The sequence below is a fragment of the Aedes albopictus genome, chromosome 3, assembly GCF_035046485.1.
Source record: "Aedes albopictus strain Foshan chromosome 3, AalbF5, whole genome shotgun sequence".
In the NCBI taxonomy this organism is placed as follows: Eukaryota; Metazoa; Arthropoda; class Insecta; order Diptera; family Culicidae; genus Aedes; species Aedes albopictus.
In genome coordinates, this window is record NC_085138.1 from 8,398,328 (window position 1) to 8,416,601 (window position 18,274).

At 43.1% G+C, this 18,274-nt stretch overlaps 1 protein-coding gene across 1 annotated transcript in view; it reads left to right on the plus strand.

The window, feature by feature from the left end:
* The first annotated feature begins 2,314 nt into the window (after positions 1-2,314).
* The window catches only part of LOC109407229 (GTP-binding protein Rheb homolog), a 29,349-nt gene continuing 13,389 nt past the window's right edge, over positions 2,315-18,274 (plus strand). Inside the window, exon 1 of the mRNA XM_029851959.2 lies at positions 2,315-2,591. Coding sequence (XP_029707819.1) covers positions 2,543-2,591 — 49 coding nt within the window. The 5' untranslated portion in view covers positions 2,315-2,542. The remainder of the gene's footprint in view (positions 2,592-18,274) is intronic.

Below are 18,274 nucleotides of genomic sequence, written 5' to 3' on the forward strand. Positions count from 1 at the left end.
CGGCGACAAAGAAAACTGACAGCAGTCGCCGGACAGTTCAGGCCAAACATGTCTAAAGGTCTAATCTGCAGAAGAGAGGCTCTCTTTGGTTTCCCTCTCTTTCGTTAATATCTCAGCTGTTTATTTGAATAATGATTGTCTCCTTGCATAGAAAGATGGTCAAAACAATCGTCTTTTAATTTGTACTGCAAAAGTAGTTGAAAAGTGTATCATTACATTGCAATAATTGAAAGAGAAAGTGAACAAAGAGAGCCTCTCAAATGCAGATAGGACCTATTGAAATGTTTGGCCTGAGTTGGCAATCCTGATATTTGACGGCGGCCGCCCGGTAGTCATGGGAGTGGATTGTTGTCACGCAAATAGATCTTTTCGCTGAAAATGCATGTGTATTGAGTTATTGTTGACAGATTTTCAGCAGTGCTAGTGTGAAATTCAGCGATTATCTGTATCGCGTAAGCCTTCGCTGGAAGAAAACGTCATGTTGTTCAGCGAAGCAAGGAAAATTTTCAGTGAAAAAAGCAATAGTCTGCACATTAAAGTTGAGATTTGCAACTTACTAACAACATATCAATGGCGGACGATTCAACCACCTTAATAGACCGGCCTTAATAGATGAGCCATTTTACGAATCAACAACAATAGACGACTGCACCGATGAACATTGAGTTCACTGAGCCTGAAAATTTTTGACAGCACAGTGGGGTCGACTCTCAACAACTTCTACTCAGAGATGCATTACCAAAATGTACTGATATTTTTTTCTTTGATTTCCTGCATGACGTTTTATTTAAAGTGATGCATATGCATACAGTTAATGTGCTAGCCCATATTTTAGCAACTTTATCACGAAAACTAGATGCAATAAATTTTCTGCTGGGTAGAAGTTGTTGAGTGTCGACCCCGCTGTGGTGTCAAAATTCGCTTCCCGAGTGAACTTTCAGCGGGTGGTGCACTCGTCTATGGTGATTATACAGTAGACGTTCGACAATTGCAACATGTTTACGTTTCACTGTGTTGAAGAGTACATTTTCCTTCACAGAGTTGCTCAGAATTTCTCTGGATTGCTCCCGTTTTTACTTGGGTGTTGCCTGATTTATCGCAAAATCAAAACAATATTGTCCGATGTCTCGCTTTTCTTACAGTTTTAGGGGTGTTTTTCTACGAACTATTTTCTACACTTTTCAGAATATACTCAATCAGCACTGGAATTTCATTCGATTTCGGTGTCAGTATAAAGAAAGATGCAATGGCGTTCATTAAGCAGAATTCTATACTGAATCCTTAAAATGCTTCTATACTGTACCACAGTTTGTTGAAATTTTACGTCAAAATCAAATTTCCGAATGCTCGTAGAATAATAATTGATTTGTTTTTATTTATTATAAGTTGCTTTCATAACAAAACGCACTGCCAACTTCCAGTCGGCATTTCTGAATCATCGCAACGAATCAATCGCAACCTCTGCTGCTGTTTGTATTAGTGAGGTCGGAGAAACGTCAGACTACCGCCTGCTGATTGGCTGCGACGACTCTGGCGACGGTTTCATCCGTGACGAATTCAAATCGTCGCGTTCGATAAGGGGGGAAACCGTCAATATTTCAAAAGTTACTCAAAGTTATTGTTGAAATGTTTTTAGTAATTCATTTATTTTGATTCTCAAAATTTCACATACACTTTCTCATGGAAGTAACCTGATGCTTCCTTGAAATTTGTGAACTAAATTATTACTCGGGCCAAATTATAAATATAGCGCATTTAGTTCACCACTGGACTATCGCACTAGTTTTCACGAGTGCGAAAACGCTAATAAAAGTGCGCGATTGCATCAAATCAACTCGGTGTCTTCAGAGCACTTGTTCACCATAGATTGAAGAAATAGAGCGCCAGAGAAATAGACATCAACCTGATTTGATGCAATCGCGCACTTTTATGTACGTTTTCGCACTTATGAAGTCGCAGTTCGCAGTCCAGTGGTGAACCAAATGCGGTATATTATTTACTTCATTCTTGCCGCGGGCCGCACAAAATGTCGTACGTTGGGCAGCCCTGTTTTATTGAGTTGTCCAAAAAATGTCTCACGAAACCTAATGCAAGCCTATCCATATACGTGAGAACAAAAGATGTTTACAAAGTTCTTACAGATAGATTAACACGGGAAATCTGAACACAAACCACTACCACACAGGAATTTGGATTGGTCAATAGGGTTTCGAAAAATCTCAAACAATCCCAGTGTGCATGCGTGTGCTTTTGTGCCTAAACCCACCACCTGGGATTTGTATCATTCAAATTCCTCCCGTCAACTGTCAGTTGATGGTTCTCTTCCTCAAAAGTTGACGGGAGAAGATCATCAGGATCAAACTGTCTCAAAAAATCACAAAAACTGTGCGAAGTTTGCGTTTTAATCGAAGTTTTGCGAGTGTGATTCATTTCATTACCACCACTTTTCTACGCAATTAGAAGAAAATAGTGAAGTTGTGTTTTCAACCACAGGGCAGACCCACAAAAGCTTCCGGGAGAAAACCAAATCCAGTGGAGAAAAATGCCTGCCAAAGAACGAAACATTGCCATGATGGGGTACCGATCCGTAGGTAGGTAGGAACGATCCGCTTCCCCCATCAGCGGGAACTCCGCAGGAATTGCTGCTCACTGTGGTTGTGTTGTCAATCATTATTTCGCTTGCGGAATGGAGAGGGGAACGGTTTATGTGTAGGACGAGTTTTTTATGACGAAGTGATGGCGCTCTTTTACGCAGCTTTTATAATATGTGCTATCCACTTCACGCGGAATCTCTTCCTGCTGGCCCGAAAATGTTCGCAAATCAATCAAGGGCACTCACTGCGAGGCGAGCCTGTTATCAGTACGAACCTTTTCAATTGGATGGTCAGGAATTGGCTGACAATAAAAGTGATAAGATTAATGTTCATTCTTAAATCCATCGGCGAAAAGGTTGGACATTTCTTTGTGTTTGCGAAATTTGGATCGCAGGAGTCGGGTTTTCTCATATCCGATGTAATCAGTTGGATTGACTGCGCCTACTTGGTTTGCGAATGTGTACGATCGCGACCTAGGTATCTCTCTTGTTCATGTGCAATGTGCATGTGTGAGAGAGAGTATTTGCAGACGATAGATGGATGGAGGATGGCGCTAAGTGATAGCAAAAATAAACAATGTATAAATATTGGGCATCTAGTAGCAGCAACTATCGTGTCGCCTTGTACTATCTAGCTGCTTCTTATGGTATACAATATTTCCTAAGGCTTAAATTAATGAGTGTGTACTTTGTGAGTGTGATTCAATCACAATTAAATTTTCTGCATATTCCACAAAGTTGTGCATCCACAATGCGTGTTTGGAAGCATCCGACGTCACACCAAAATTGAGAATTTTCAATCATGATTTCAGTCTTATATCTTTTAGTTCTTTAAGTTCAAATGAACCAGATGAATATTGGTATCGTAATGCTCTATAATCGTCTACGTTCAAATCCCGTTTTAAATCAATCTCATGAACAACTTCTGATCGACTTTTTGAGTTCAATCTTGATCAGGTGTACCCACATCGCGAGAGATTTAAACATTGCCCCAACAGCAACACTAGCTTCTGTCGAATAGCAGGTACATCCTTCTCAACTATTGATTTGCTCATCACAAACTGTCCACGGATCATCTAGAAGTCCTAAGCATTTCCTTCCACATTTCCGACCACAAGGCGGTTTATCTTATAATATTATCGCAGACATCAAGGTGGGAAAACCTACCCAGCAAGAAATTTTCGGACACTGCAACTGCAAGCTGATTTCTAGGCGTTTAATTTGCAACAGTTCTACGAATCCAACGACGTCAACACTAAGACCATTCTGCGAACTGACCATCTGAAAACTCTGCTTCGAACATACGCTCCAGAAAAAAACAATCCTAATCCACGACGCGTGAACTCTTTGGATTACTGAGAAACGGTTTTCTCCACTTTGATCATCAATTACCGGCGAAGAAATAAAAGTGGACCGTAGATTAGAAGCTAAAGCTTGAGGGACCTAGACAACCAGAAGCACACGTTGATGCTGATTGATACGGAGACCACCAAGACCGCAAATCAAACTTTTGTGGACTAATTTACTGTGCTGGGCGAAAGCGATAAATGCATATTGCTTTCTTCCTCTGAGAATAGATTTTGGAACCATTTGGGACCTATTTTAGGCACTTGCTGATATAGCTCAGAACCAATCGACATGATTTTTATGACAGGGAGAGATACCGTACAGTATCTAGCCATGTACAAAGTCAATTTATAAGATCATGACAACTGTATTGGAAGGTTTTAATTGTGAGATACCTTTGTCATCAACAAGTTATCATTTTGCACAAATGTCAGTTCGTGTCGAACTCTATCTGGATGCAGCGGAAGTTTCGGAAGTACTAACGAAGCCAGAATTCGTGTACTTGGGCACACTGGTGACCGCTGATAACGATACCAGCAGAGAAATTTAGAGACGCATTGTGGCAGGAAATCAAGCTTACTTGAACTTACTTACCGCAGAACTCTACGATCGAACAAAGTTCGCCGTCGTACGAAGTAAACTATCTACAAAAGGCTGATTAGACTGGTATTCCTCTATGGGCTCGAAACATGGACGCTACGTGCAGAGGATCAACGTGCCGTTGGAGTTTTTGAACGGAAGGTGTTGCGTGCGTTGAGGGCTGCAAAACGGTGAGTCGATAGGGAGAGCGTCCAATATAGCTCTGGTCCTCACAAGTTCCTACCTCATGCTTCCACGAATCAAGCGATGACAAAGACCGCCAGCTAAGAGTTGTGTGCTTAGCTGGTAGTGCAACCTAGGCACTGTTGTTCTTCTGACTTCAGTCAAATTGAGGAGGTACAACCCGACCGATTGTTCACCAAGGAGGTGCGGCTCAAACAGCGTCTGATCTGACATCCAGCGGCTGAGTAAGAAACGCTGCACCACGCCCAGCTAGATCCAAGGTGGTAGCCCCATCAGCGTGGTCGTCCCAGTGTTGGTTGGGACGTTAAACAGAACTGGCACGATGGCCCTCCGGCGAAACAGGAGTGTTGGCGTAGGCCCAATAAACCACCCGTAAAAATCCCCATTGCGAATAACATAGGAGAAAATACGACTCGATACAATCGGCAAAGACCCACGCGACGAAATAAGGACTACGATTGGAAACTTGGAACATGGAATTGCAAGTCACTAGGTTTCGCAGGATGTGACAGGATAATCTACGACGAACTACATCCCCGCAACTTCGACATCGTGGCGTTGCAGGAACTTTGTTGGACTGGACAGAAAGTGTGGAAAAGCGGGCATCGAGCGGCTACCTTCTACCAAAGCTGTGGCACCACCAATGAACTGGGAACAGGATTTATAGTGTTGGGCAAGATGCGACAACGTGTGATCGGGTGGCAGCCGATCAACGCAAGGATGTGCATGTTGAGAGTTAAGGGCCGTTTCTTCAACTACAGCATCATCAACGTCCACTGCCCACACGAAGGGAGACCCGATGACGAGAAAGTAGCGTTCTACGCGCAGTTAGAGCAAACATACGATGGTTGCTCGCCGCGTGACGTGAAAATCGTTGTCGGTGACATGAACGCGCAGGTAGGAAGGGAGGAAATGTACAGACCGGTAATCGGGCGAAACAACCTGCACGCCGTATCGAATGATAACGGTCAGCGATGCGTAAACTTTGCAGCCTCCCGTGGTATGGTAGTCCGAAGCACCTTCTTCCCCGCAAAGATATCCACAAAGCCACCTGGAGATCACCCGACCATCAAACAGAAAACCAAATAGACCACGTTCCAATCGACGGTAAATTCTTCTCGGACATAACCAATGTCCGCACATACCGCAGCGCGAATACAGATTCGGATCACTACTTAGTCGCTGTGTGCATGCGCTCAAAACTTTCGACAGTTATCACCACGCGTCGGAGTCGAACGCCGCAGCTCAACATCGAGCAGCTGCGTAACGTAGAAGTTGCTCAAGACTACGCGCAGCAGTGGCCCTACCAACGGAAGAGAAGCTTGGCGCAGCTACACTTGAAGATGACTGGAGGGACATCCGATTCGCCATAGGTAGTACCTCGGCGACAGCACTAGGCTTCGCAACTCCGAATCACAGAAACGACTGGTACGACGGCGAATGTGAACAGTTGAAAAATGAGAAGAATGCAGCATGGGCGAGAATGCGCAACACCGTACGAGAGCGAATGAGGCACGTTACAGACAGGCGCGGAACAGGCAGAACTCAGTCTTCCGAATGATGAAGCGCCAGCAGGAAGAACGAGATCGCGAAGCGATGGAAAGCTGTACCGCGCTAAGGACACACGAAAGTTCTACGAGAAGCTAAATCGCTCGCGCTGAGGCTTTGTGCCACAAGCCGACATGTGCCGAGATAATCACGGGAATATTCTCACGAGCGAGCGTGGGGTGGTCAAGAGGTGGCGGCAGCATTACGTCGAGCACCTCAATGGCGACGTTGCAAGCACCGAAGGTGGTGTGGTAACAGATCTAGGAGTACGTGCGCAGGACAAAAGATTTCCAGCCCCTTACCTCCAAGAGATTGAAGAGGAGGTTAGTCGGTTGAAAAACAACAAAGCCGCTGGAGCAGATCAACTACCAATCGAGTTACTAAAACACGGTGGAGAAGCACTGGTGAGAGCACTACACTGGGTCATTCTAAAATTTGGGAGGAAGAAGTATTACCGGAGGAGTGGATGGAAGGTATCGTGTGTCCCATCTACAAAAAAAATGCGATAAGTTGGATTGCGGGAACTATCGCGCGATTACACTACTGAGCGCTGCCTACAAGGTACTCTCTCAAATTTTATGCCGCCGTCTATCACCGATTGCAAGAGAGTTCGTGGGGCAATATCGGGTTTCCCAGGTGGATTACAACGTGGCTGTATTCGTATCTTTCGGGCAGAGAGGCGTTTGTATCTGTCAACTCGGCACGCTCCGGGTCATTTGAAATTTCTTCTGGTGTACCACAAGGTAGTGTACTAGGCCCTCTGATTTTCATCATCTTCGCGAACGACCTATGCTTGCAACTCTCTTCGTTCAAGTTATCGTTTGCAGATGACTTGAAGCTCTATCGCATCATCACATCCATTGTGGATTGTATCGCCTTGCAAGAAGACGTCAATGTGCTGCTGAACTGGTGCGACGACAATGGTATGCGTATTAACAGCAACAAATGTAAAATCATCTCCTTTGCCAGACGCGGTACGCCTTACACACATCAGTACTATATCGGAACGACACCACTAGAACGTGTCCAGTCAATCTGTGACCTCGGCGTTACATTAGACTCGAAACTCCGATTCAACGAACACATATCCTCCGTTATTTCCAAAGCTTGGTCTGCACTTGGATTTATTCGCAGACACGCCTCGATGTTCAACGACGTGTACGCTCTTAAAACACTCTTCTGCGCCCTAGTTAGAAGCATTCTAGAATATGCTGCCCCTGTTTGGTCGCCGTATCACATGACGCATATTATCAGAATCGAGCGTGTCCAGAAGTAGTTTCTGCGATTTGCTCTGCGTGATCTCCCCTGGAGAGATCCCTTCAATTTACCAAGCTACCCTGACCGTTGCCAGCTTATCAACATGGAAAGCCTTTCAGCAAGAAGAACGAAGCTTCAACAACTTTTTTTATTTGACATTATCAATGGTGTACTCGACTGTCCGGCGCTTCTTGTTGAAGTCCCTTTGAATGTTCCACCCCGACGTTTTCGAAGCTCAACGTTTCTTGCTGTTCCGAGTCACAGAACAAGCTACAGCCAAAACAACCCATTAAGTGTATGTATACGAGCGTTCAATAATGTAAGTGTTAGTTTCGAGTTTAATATGTCCAAAGAATGTTTTAGAAATAGGATACGTAATTTAGTATAGTTAATATTAAGGAGTGTATCGTAAAGTAGTTGAAAATGTTTAAAATAGCCTCAAAAATAGTTTAATACAACTTTTAAGTAATTTTATTTTTGGAGATACTGTATAAATCCTTGGAAAAAGAAATGGCTTTTATGATTTTCTAAAAAAATTCTTTTAACTGGGTTTTAACCTAGATTACTGAACGCATGTTTTTAAATTTTTGCACACCTTCTAAAAAATTGAAATTGCGAAAAAAGTTCGATAATGTTCGAAAATTGTTAACTTTTTTGTGCAAACATAATAAACTCCAGAATCCTCATGATATAGGCAAATTATTTTTTTCAAGAAAAATTTCCACTGCATTTAAGCGAAATTCTTTAAAATGAAAAAAGGCCATTTTTGAGGAACCTCTTTTTTCTATGCTCCTTCAAAGGGGCTGTCCATTTATTACGTAAGGCAATTTTTACGAAATTTCGACGCACCCACCCCCCCTTGTAAGATTTTTTGTATGAAACTCCAAATATTTTTGTATGCCGCGTAAGATTTTCCAAACCCCCCCTCCCCCCAAAAACCCTTACGTAATTGATGGACAGCCCCAAATCATGTTTACGCAAATAAAAAATACATTAAATGAAAAATTCGGATTTTCTTAAATAGAATATGTTTTTTAATTTATGGACGAGTAAGTTAGAGCAAAAAATAGAATTTTATAACCTTTAAAGATATTAAAAGCAGAACTTCAAAGTTTGACAAAAAATTAGACGTTTTTTGGAGTGGACCATTTTGTAGATATAGGAGATTTTTCTATCGAAAATATGAATTTTAAAAGTCGGTGTTGCATGATATGTTATGTGTACATAACTGTTAACAAGCATCAATATTTTCCAGATTTTTTGTTGTACAAATTTTACTCGCTACAGATTTTTTAAATGTTGAAAAATCTTAACAAAATTGTATTTTGTGCAGATTTTTATTTTGTGAGGTGTATTCATTTAACCATATTTTCAATAATACTAAATATTTTCCAAATTTTTCTAAGGTATTCTAAACTTAACTATATTGCGAAGATTTCATAGAAGAACCGAAATGAAAAGACCAACCCAGCTTCGAGATGGAGCATTCTGAACATTTTCAACTACTTTCCGATACACTCCTTAGAACAGTCTGTACGACTAAGTCGAAGACAAAGTAATAAATAAATATCAGGCTGGATTGGGTGAACGCGCTACAACGGACCAGATGTTCGCCATCCGCCAGGTGTTGCAGAAATGCCGCGAATACAACGTGCCCACACATCACCTGTTCATCGATTTCGAATCAGCATATGATACAATCGATCGATATCAGCTATGGTAGATTATGCACGAATCCGGATTCCCGGAAAAACTGATATGATTGATCAAGCCGACGATAGATCGAGTGATGTGCGTAGTTCGAGTATCAGGGACACTCTCGAGTCCCTTTGAATCTCGCAGAGGGTTACGGCAAGGTGATGGTCTTTCGTGCTTGCTGTTCAACATTGCGTTAGAAGGTGTAATAAGGAGAGCGGAAATAAACACGAGTGGGACGATTTTCACGAAGTCCGTTCAGTTGGTTTTGCTGATGTTATTGATATAGCACGCAAATTTGAGACGATGGCAGAAACGTACATCCGACTAAAGAGTGAAGCCAGGCGAATCGGATTAGTCATTAATGTGTCGAAGACAATGTACATGATGGCAAAGGGGTCTAGGGAGGAATCTCCGCGCCCGCCACCCCTAATTTATATCGACGGTGATGAAATCGAGGCGGTTGAAGAATTCGTGTACTTAGGCTCACTGTTGACCGCCGACGACACTGTTGTATAACAGTTAAGTTGATGTAATGGACAAAACTCTCAGATTGAGAGTTCAATAAGCATGCAATACAATACAGGGCTCAGTCGAGTCTAGTGCATGAAACAGACAAGAAGCCTTTTCAAGATTATTATCCGAAAACCTTTATAACCCGTAGTACCCTGGGCTTGGATTATATCTTCCAGGAAGCTTTGATTTCAGGCATGTAGTCGATGTGCTTTGCAGTAATGATTGGAATAGCTGAATGTATAATCAATGGAAAACAATTCTGTAAAAATCAGATCTTCAAGTCATCTGATATTGTTATACTGATCAGATCATGATGCTGCATAGTATATCGAACATTTGTCGAAGTCTTTTATGTGCCGGGAAAATTATAATTCCAAGTTGGTGAGAATATTACAAACTGAGGGAGGGTAATAGGCCCAGTCAGACCCCTGAATGGGCAATGTGGGTTAGTGTATGGGAATGCCATTGAAGGTTTGTAATATTCTCCGAGGCTTTCGAAATCCAACAGGGCGCGTCCCCGGGTTGCGGATAGGGGGAAATGGAGATTTTTTGCATTTGTACTGTAATCAGCCTATGTGATATTATCTCCTATGGTGTTGTAGTGCGAAAGAATGATCTCATTCTATGGGAATTCGAACCTTGTAATGTACTGTTCATTAACTCCATTTTTCTAAGCTTGACAAGGTTTTGAAGATAAACATGTGATGAGAGAATTGCCTAATAGGAAAGTCACATCAGCAAAGCTTTTACATATGCAAATGCTATCCATGGGGTCATGTCTAGCATTTAATATGTATGGCAATGACTGGTTCTTACCTAGCAGGGGTACTACAAGACCACGCGGACAATTCGATTAAGGGCTTAATTGGGGATAATATATTTTCCAGAACTGAAGGAACATGTTTTCCGGGTGACTGATGAGTCGGAGAAGGCGGAAGTTTCCGTTTGTTATAATTGACAAAATAAACAATCGGGCGCTTTTTCTTTCTATGACTTGCTTGGCATTTTGTGGATTTTTGTTTTTTTAGTTTTGGAAAGTATGCGATTCACTATTGAGCCTTAACATTATTTTGCATCTGTATAGCATTGATATTGTCAAGTCTGTACCAACACCCTAATCCCACACCAAAATACCCTTTTCCTATCCCATGGCGTTTATGTGGTCAGCAAAGACTATTCAGCCATTACCCCTCCTTATCATCGGCTTTGGACTGACTTGCGCTCTCATTGCCCCACCAAATGCTGCAAAATGAAAATGAAAATGAAAATGAAAACCTTTATAACCCGTAGTAAAGCCATAGTCCGGAGTGACCTTCTAGTAGTTTTTAAAAAGTGTTTTAAGTATAAAACAGACACCAGCAGAGAAATTCAGAGGCGCATTGTGGCAGAAAATCGTGCTTACTTAGGACTCCGCAGAACTCTACGATCGAATAAAGTTCGCCGTAACACGAAATTAACTATCTACAAAACGCTAATTAGACCGGTAATTCTCTATGGGCACGGCACGAAACATGGACGCTACGTGCAGAGGACCAACGCGCCCTTAGAGTTTTCGAACGGAAGGTGTTGCGTACCATCTACGGCGGAGTGCAGATGGAAGACGGGACGTGGAGAAGGCGAATGAACCACGAGCTGCATCAGCTGATGAGGAGAGAACACCATTGTCCACACCGCGAAAATCGGGTGGCTACGGTGGACGGGTCACGTCATCAGGATGTCGGATAGCAACCCGACTAAAATGGTTCTCGAGAGTCATCCGACCAGTACAAGAAGACGTGGTGCGTAGAGAGCTAGGTGGGTTGATCAAGTAGAGGACGACCTTCGGACTCTTCGTAAAGTGCGGAACTAGAGACACACAGCCATGAACCGAGTAGAATAGTCCGAAACAAGGAGACAGCACGTGATATGTGGAAGGCCCTTGAAGATACCTACGTGAAGAAATCTGTTGCAAGTCAGACATTGCTATGAAAACAGCGAGACTGTGGATGAAAGAGGAAACTTCAATGCGGCATCATTTCCAGCAGTACGACGACATCGTACGGCAACTAAAGACCGCTGGCGCGAAACTCGAGGAGTATGATACGGTGCCGCAATTATTGTTTGACCCTTCCCGACAGCTACGACTCTTTGGTAATGGCTTTGGAGAAAATCGGTTAAAACGACCTGACGTTGGTATGTAACTGTTAAGCAACGATTGCTGGACGAAGAATCCAAGAGGTGTGATCGAATGGAAGATTCTTGTCAGCAATGCTTTCGCAGTTAAACCGTTTGCACCGACTGAACGTCTACTGTACAATATGGCGGAAGGAATCGGGTCGAAGGTTAATGCTGTTGGATTCTGCGATATCTGTGTCCTTGGCAAGCAATGCCGAGAACCCTTCGATGGAACTCATAAAAGAGCTGGACGTTTACAGCAGCGGATACACTACGACGTCTGCGGGCCGATAGATCTACCGGCCTTTTATCGATGATTACAGTCGCTTTGCATGTGTCTACGTGATGAAAAGGAAGTCCGAAGTATTTGGTCGTTTTCAAGAGTATGAAGCGATGGTGACTGCCCAGTTTGAGAATCGGATCAGCAAACTAACAGTAGACCAAACCAGCGAGTACTGCGCGAAGGAACAAAAAGCGTACTACAGACGGAAGGGAATTCAAGTCCAACCAACCGTAACGTATTCGTTGCAGCAGAACGGTATTGCGGAGAGATTCAACCGCACGCTTGTTGAAAAGGTAAGAACAATGCTGATTGACTCAAATGTAGTCAAGTACATGTGGTCCGAAGCTTACTGGTACGTATATCCTGAATTGTTGACCTACTGCTGCTGTTCTTGATAATCGTACACCTGCTGAGTATTGGACCGTTCCCAAACCTGATCTTTCCAAGTTGAGGATTTTCGGATGCAGGGCTTTCGCATGGGTGCCTGGTTAACCGAGGAAGAAACTGGACAACAAGAGTCGGAAGGCGTTGATGATTGGCTATGCACCCAACGGCTATCGACTCTGGGATAGGACATCGAGGAAGGTCTTCGTTGTCCGTGACATCAAATTCGACGAAAACTCACTACCGTACTCTATAGAAGATGATGAAGAATCGGAAATTCCGTTGGTGATTCCGACGGTGTATCCGGCCGAGGAGACTGATCAATAGATTAATCAGGAAGATCCGTATCGAGCTGATGTGCGCGAGATGACCGGCAGCTGTGGATGGCTGCAGTTGGTGAGGAACTCAAATCCATTCCTTGTTGAGTGCTTGAGTGAGCTGGTCGACGTTTTCCCAGTCTCGTTACGCGGCGCTTTTATTCGCAATTTCGGTCGTTTTTTTGCTCTACCGGACGGTAGTTTTTTCGACACGCGTTAGTCCCGAAAGTGCCCAGGTAACCGCCTCTCCGAAGGAAGCAGCAAACTTTTAGTTTGACTGTCCCACCGCGAAATAAGTCGTTAAAATTATCAAAGTGAACGACTTCATATTGAACCGCACACCGCAAGCATCAATTAGTGTGGTGATTTTGCCGTCTTTGTTGTCCCCGGCCGTGGACTGGTAGCTGCAGCAGCAGGAACGGCTGAACAATAACGGCTAAGTAGCACGGTTTTATTACCTATTCATCTCCTCTTTGCTTTGCGCTTGCAAACCAACTGCCTATTTTTCAAGGTTGTTTTTTTGTCCACTCTTCTGTCTCTCTCCCAGTTGCGCATTAAGGTTGCGCCAAGATAAAAACCGGGTTAGGTTGAAAATAGTTGTTTTTTTTTTCGATTTAGTTTTAAACCCAAGTAGGGTGCATTAGATAAGTTTTTTTTTTCCATTTTTCTTTTGTTTTTCTTATATATATATATATATATTTTTTTTTTTCTTCACTTGCTGATATATCTGCGGTAGACTTTTCCCGCATGGACGTTTCGAATGGAGGCGAAACGCCTCCTAAAGATCTCATTGCTCGAACGCGATTTTACCAACCATCTTCGCCTGGTCCTTGGGTTGTCTATTTCCGGCGCAAAAACAAACCGTTGAATGTACTCTCAATCTCTCGAGATCTGACGCGTAAGTATCCTGGGACTGTTATTCACCAAGTGAAACAGACCAAGCTGCGTGTAACTGCACCTAGTTACAAAGCAGCAAATGAAATTGCTCAGCACGAAGCGTTTAGCTGTGAATATACGATCTATGTGCCGGCACGAGAAGTAGAGGTGGAGGGGAAGATCCTCGACGAAATGCTGACGTGCGATGACATCAAGAGCGGATTCGGACGCTTTAAGAATAGATCTATCCCCGATGTGGCAATCCTAGATTGTAAGCGGCTGTCTAAGGCTTCCATTGAAGGGAGTAAGAAAGTGTACTCGCCATCAGCGTTTTTTCGAGTGACCTTCCCAGGTTCCGTCCTCCCAGAATTTGTAGTCATTGATGGTGCTTTTTACCCAGTGCGTCTTTTTAGGCCGAAGGTATTCAATTGTACCAAATGCAAGCAGTTTGGTCACAGTGATAGCTTTTGCGACAACAAGCCCCGTTGTGGCAAATGCAACCAGGCTCATTTAGAGGACTCTTGCACACAGGAAGCTGAAAAGTGTAGCTACTGTGGCGGAGATCCACATGACTTGCAAGATTGCCCGGCCTATAAAAGACGCATTAAAAATGAGAGTCGCTCTATCATAAGGCGCTCCAAACAGACATATGCGGAGATGGTGAAATCTTTTAACACACCAGAATCCGTGTCTGAATCAGCTGTCCCAGTTGAAAATCCCTTTCACGAGTTGTCTTCTGATGATCAGGACGATGACGAAACTGATGAGGGTGGATCTTCTTCGGAGGTACACGCACCTGGAAAAAGGAAGTCATCATCTTCCCCGGGATTGCGCCGAAAAGTCTTTTTGAAATCTTCCCTCAAAAGTTTGCCTAATACAAAAGGAGGCGGAGTAAATTTAAAAACTCCGAACAAACAGGCCCCTGATTACTCAGTTCCATGCTGCAGTAAAGACCCAGTGAATCCGCCTCCGACTGTTAAGTATACTTCAAAAAAAAGCATTCGACAAAGTAGCAAGAAAAAGGCTACGAAAGCTCCTCGAACTTCAACTAAACCTTCCAAACCCAAAAGAGGACTGCTAACTTTCAGGGTTCTTGTGGATCGCTTATATGATGCCATCGGCCTTCCGGACACACTTCGAGGCATTATTGATATTTTTATCCCAACAGTAGAAGAATATCTTCGGAATTTGACACAATCATGGCCCCTCCTTGCTTCGCTCATATCTTTCGATGGCTAATTCATCAAGTGAGGTGCAAGATATGATCACTGTGCTACAGTGGAACTGTCATAGTTTAAAACCTAAATTAGACCTGTTTAAGTTTTTGATTCACAACTCAGATTGTGATATATTTGCACTTTGTGAAACATGGCTCTCTTCTGAAGATGAACTCAACTTCCACGATTTCAACATAATTCGCCAGGATAGAGATGACCATTACGGGGGAGTACTCTTGGGGATCAAAAAATGTTACTCATTTTATAAAATTCCAATCCCGACTCATCCTGGCATAGAAATTGTCGCTTGCCAAATAAACGTAAAGGGTAAAGATCTTTGCGTAGCTTCCGTTTACATTCCTCCAGGTATTTCAATTAACCGCCGTCATCTTTGGAATGCAGTTTCTGCACTATCACATCCAGTTTTAATTCTGGGTGATATGAATTCACATGGTACTGGGTGGGGCGAGCCATATGACGATCGCAGAGCGGCTATTTTCTATGATTTGTGCGACGATTTCACTTTGAACGTTTTGAATACAGGTGAAGTGACACGCATTGCATCCGACGGTAGAGAAAGTCGGCTTGACCTTTCTTTGGGATCAAGTTCACTATCATTCGATTGCTCGTGGAAGGTGATCGAAGATCCTCATGGTAGTGATCACTTGCCCATTATAACCACCATAAATCATAATTGCGAAAGGTCAGACGAGCCAATTCAGGTTCCTTTTGACCTCACTAGGAATATCGATTGGCAAAAGTATGCAGAAGCGGTATCTTTTGGGGTTGAATCATCCAATCCTCTCCCACCTTTGGATGAGTATCGATTCCTGTCTGAACTGATTTACAGAAGTGCATTAGAATCACAAAAACGACGCGTTCCAAGTGCAACCTTCAAAAGAAGACCAGCCACACTTGGCTGGGATGATTATTGCACTCAATTGTATCTTAAAAAATCTGATGCCTTCAAAGCTTTTCGTAGGCATGGCACCTCGGATCTTTATCAAGAATACGAAAAACTTGAAAGACAACTGAGGAACTTGCTAAAAGCGAAAAAGCGTAGTTATTGGCGACACTTCATTGAGGGTCTCTCAAGAGAAACTTCGATGACAACGCTTTGGAGAGTGGCTCGCAACATGCGAAACCGCTCATCTTCTAATGAGAGTGACGAATACTCCAACCGTTGGATATTCAGTTTCGCGAAAAAAGTCTGCCCAGACTCAGTCCCAGCACGACCAATTTCTTGGGAATCAATCTCAAGAGACGGTTCTCTGGACAGACCATTCTCAATGCTGGAATTTTCTATAGCTCTTCTTTCATCAAACAATTCTTCTCCGGGACGCGATATGATAAAGTTCAATCTTCTTAAGAATCTCCCAGATATCGCAAAAAGACGATTACTAGACCTGTTCAACTCATTCATGGAGGACAACATCGTTCCGCATGAATGGAGACAGGTCAAAGTAATAGCTATTCAAAAGCCTGGTAAACCAGCGTCTGATCATAATTCATACCGCCCAATTGCTATGTTATCATGTTTAAGGAAATTGTTGGAAAAAATGATCCTATCGCGACTCGACCATTGGGTTGAATCGAATAACTTGCTTTCAAATACACAATTCGGGTTCCGCAAGGGCAAAGGAACAAACGATTGTCTAGCGTTGCTTTCAACAGATATTCAACTGGCCTTTGCGGAAAAGGAGCAATTGGCTTCAGTTTTCTTGGATATTAAGGGCGCTTTTGATTCAGTTTCCATAGAAATATTGTCAGAAAAACTGCACAATAGTGGACTACCCGGACTTTTAAACAATTTCTTGTATAATTTGTTGTCAGAAAAACATATGAGCTTCAATCTCGGACAACTGACAACTTCCAGAATTAGTTACATGGGCCTACCCCAAGGCTCATGTTTAAGTCCCTTGCTTTATAATTTTTACGTGAAAGACATTGATAGTTGTCTGGAAGGACAATGCACGCTAAGACAACTTGCAGATGATGCTGTGGTTTCTCTAAAAGGCCCTCATGCAGAAATGTTGCAAAGACCATTGCAAAGTTCCTTAAACAATCTGTCCATTTGGGCAAGAGATTTGGGGATCGAGTTTGCTCCGCAAAAAACTCAATTGGTTGTGTTTTCCAGAAAGCGGAACCCAGCCCAACTGAAACTCAATCTTTTGGGAATAGAAATCGACCAATCGTTGACTTCGAAATACCTTGGGGTCTGGTTTGATTCAAAAGGCACTTGGGGTACCCAAACTAAGTATTTGGTGCAAAAATGTCAGCAAAGGATCAATTTTCTACGCACAATTACCGGAACATGGTGGGGTGCTCACCCGGAAGACCTCATAAAACTTTACAAAACGACTATTCTCTCGGTTCTCGAGTATGGCTCTTTCTGTTTCCACTCAGCAGCAAAATGCCACCTAATAAAATTGGAACGAATTCAATATCGTTGTCTGCGCATTGCCCTCGGCTGCATGCACTCAACGCATAATGCGAGCCTAGAGGTCCTGGCAGGGGTGAAACCTCTCCAGAACCGCTTCTGGGAGCTCTCGCTAAGGTTACTTATCAAGTGTGGAGTGAGCAACACACTTGTTATTGAAAACTTCGAAGAAATGCTCAGTCTGAACACTCAGTCAAAATTCATGAGAATCTATCTTTTCTACATGTCATCTGAAATTAGCCTCCCAGGTTATAATCCTCCTCGTGTACACTTCACCAATGACAGTTCCTCTGTTAAATACGATCTGTCCATGAAACAAGCTGTTCAGGGAATACCAGATCAACTTCGATGTGTATCTATTCCTCGCATTTTTAACGAAAAGTACCAAAATGTCAATTCCTGTAAGAGATTCTTCACTGATGGGTCTCGCATAAATGGATCCACTGGTTTCGGTGTCTTCAATGAAAATTTCGCCGCCTTCCGCAAACTTCAGGAACCTTGCTCGGTTTATGTTGCTGAGCTGGCAGCAATCAACTTCGCTTTGGGGATGATTTCCAACATGCCCGTAGACCATTTCTTCATCTTCTCGGATAGCCTTAGTTCGATTGAGGCACTCCGGTCGATGAAACCTGTTAAACATCCATCTTACTTTCTTACAAAAATAAGGGAGCAGATGGGTGCACTGGTCGAAAGATCCTACAAGATTACCTTTGTATGGGTCCCCTCACATTGCTCAATTTATGGCAATGAGAAGGCGGACTCTCTCGCAAAGGTGGGCGCACAGGAAGGTGAGATCTATGATAGAAGAATTTCACATGATGAATTTTTCCATTTTGTTCGCCAGAGTTCTCTTCAAAGTTGGCA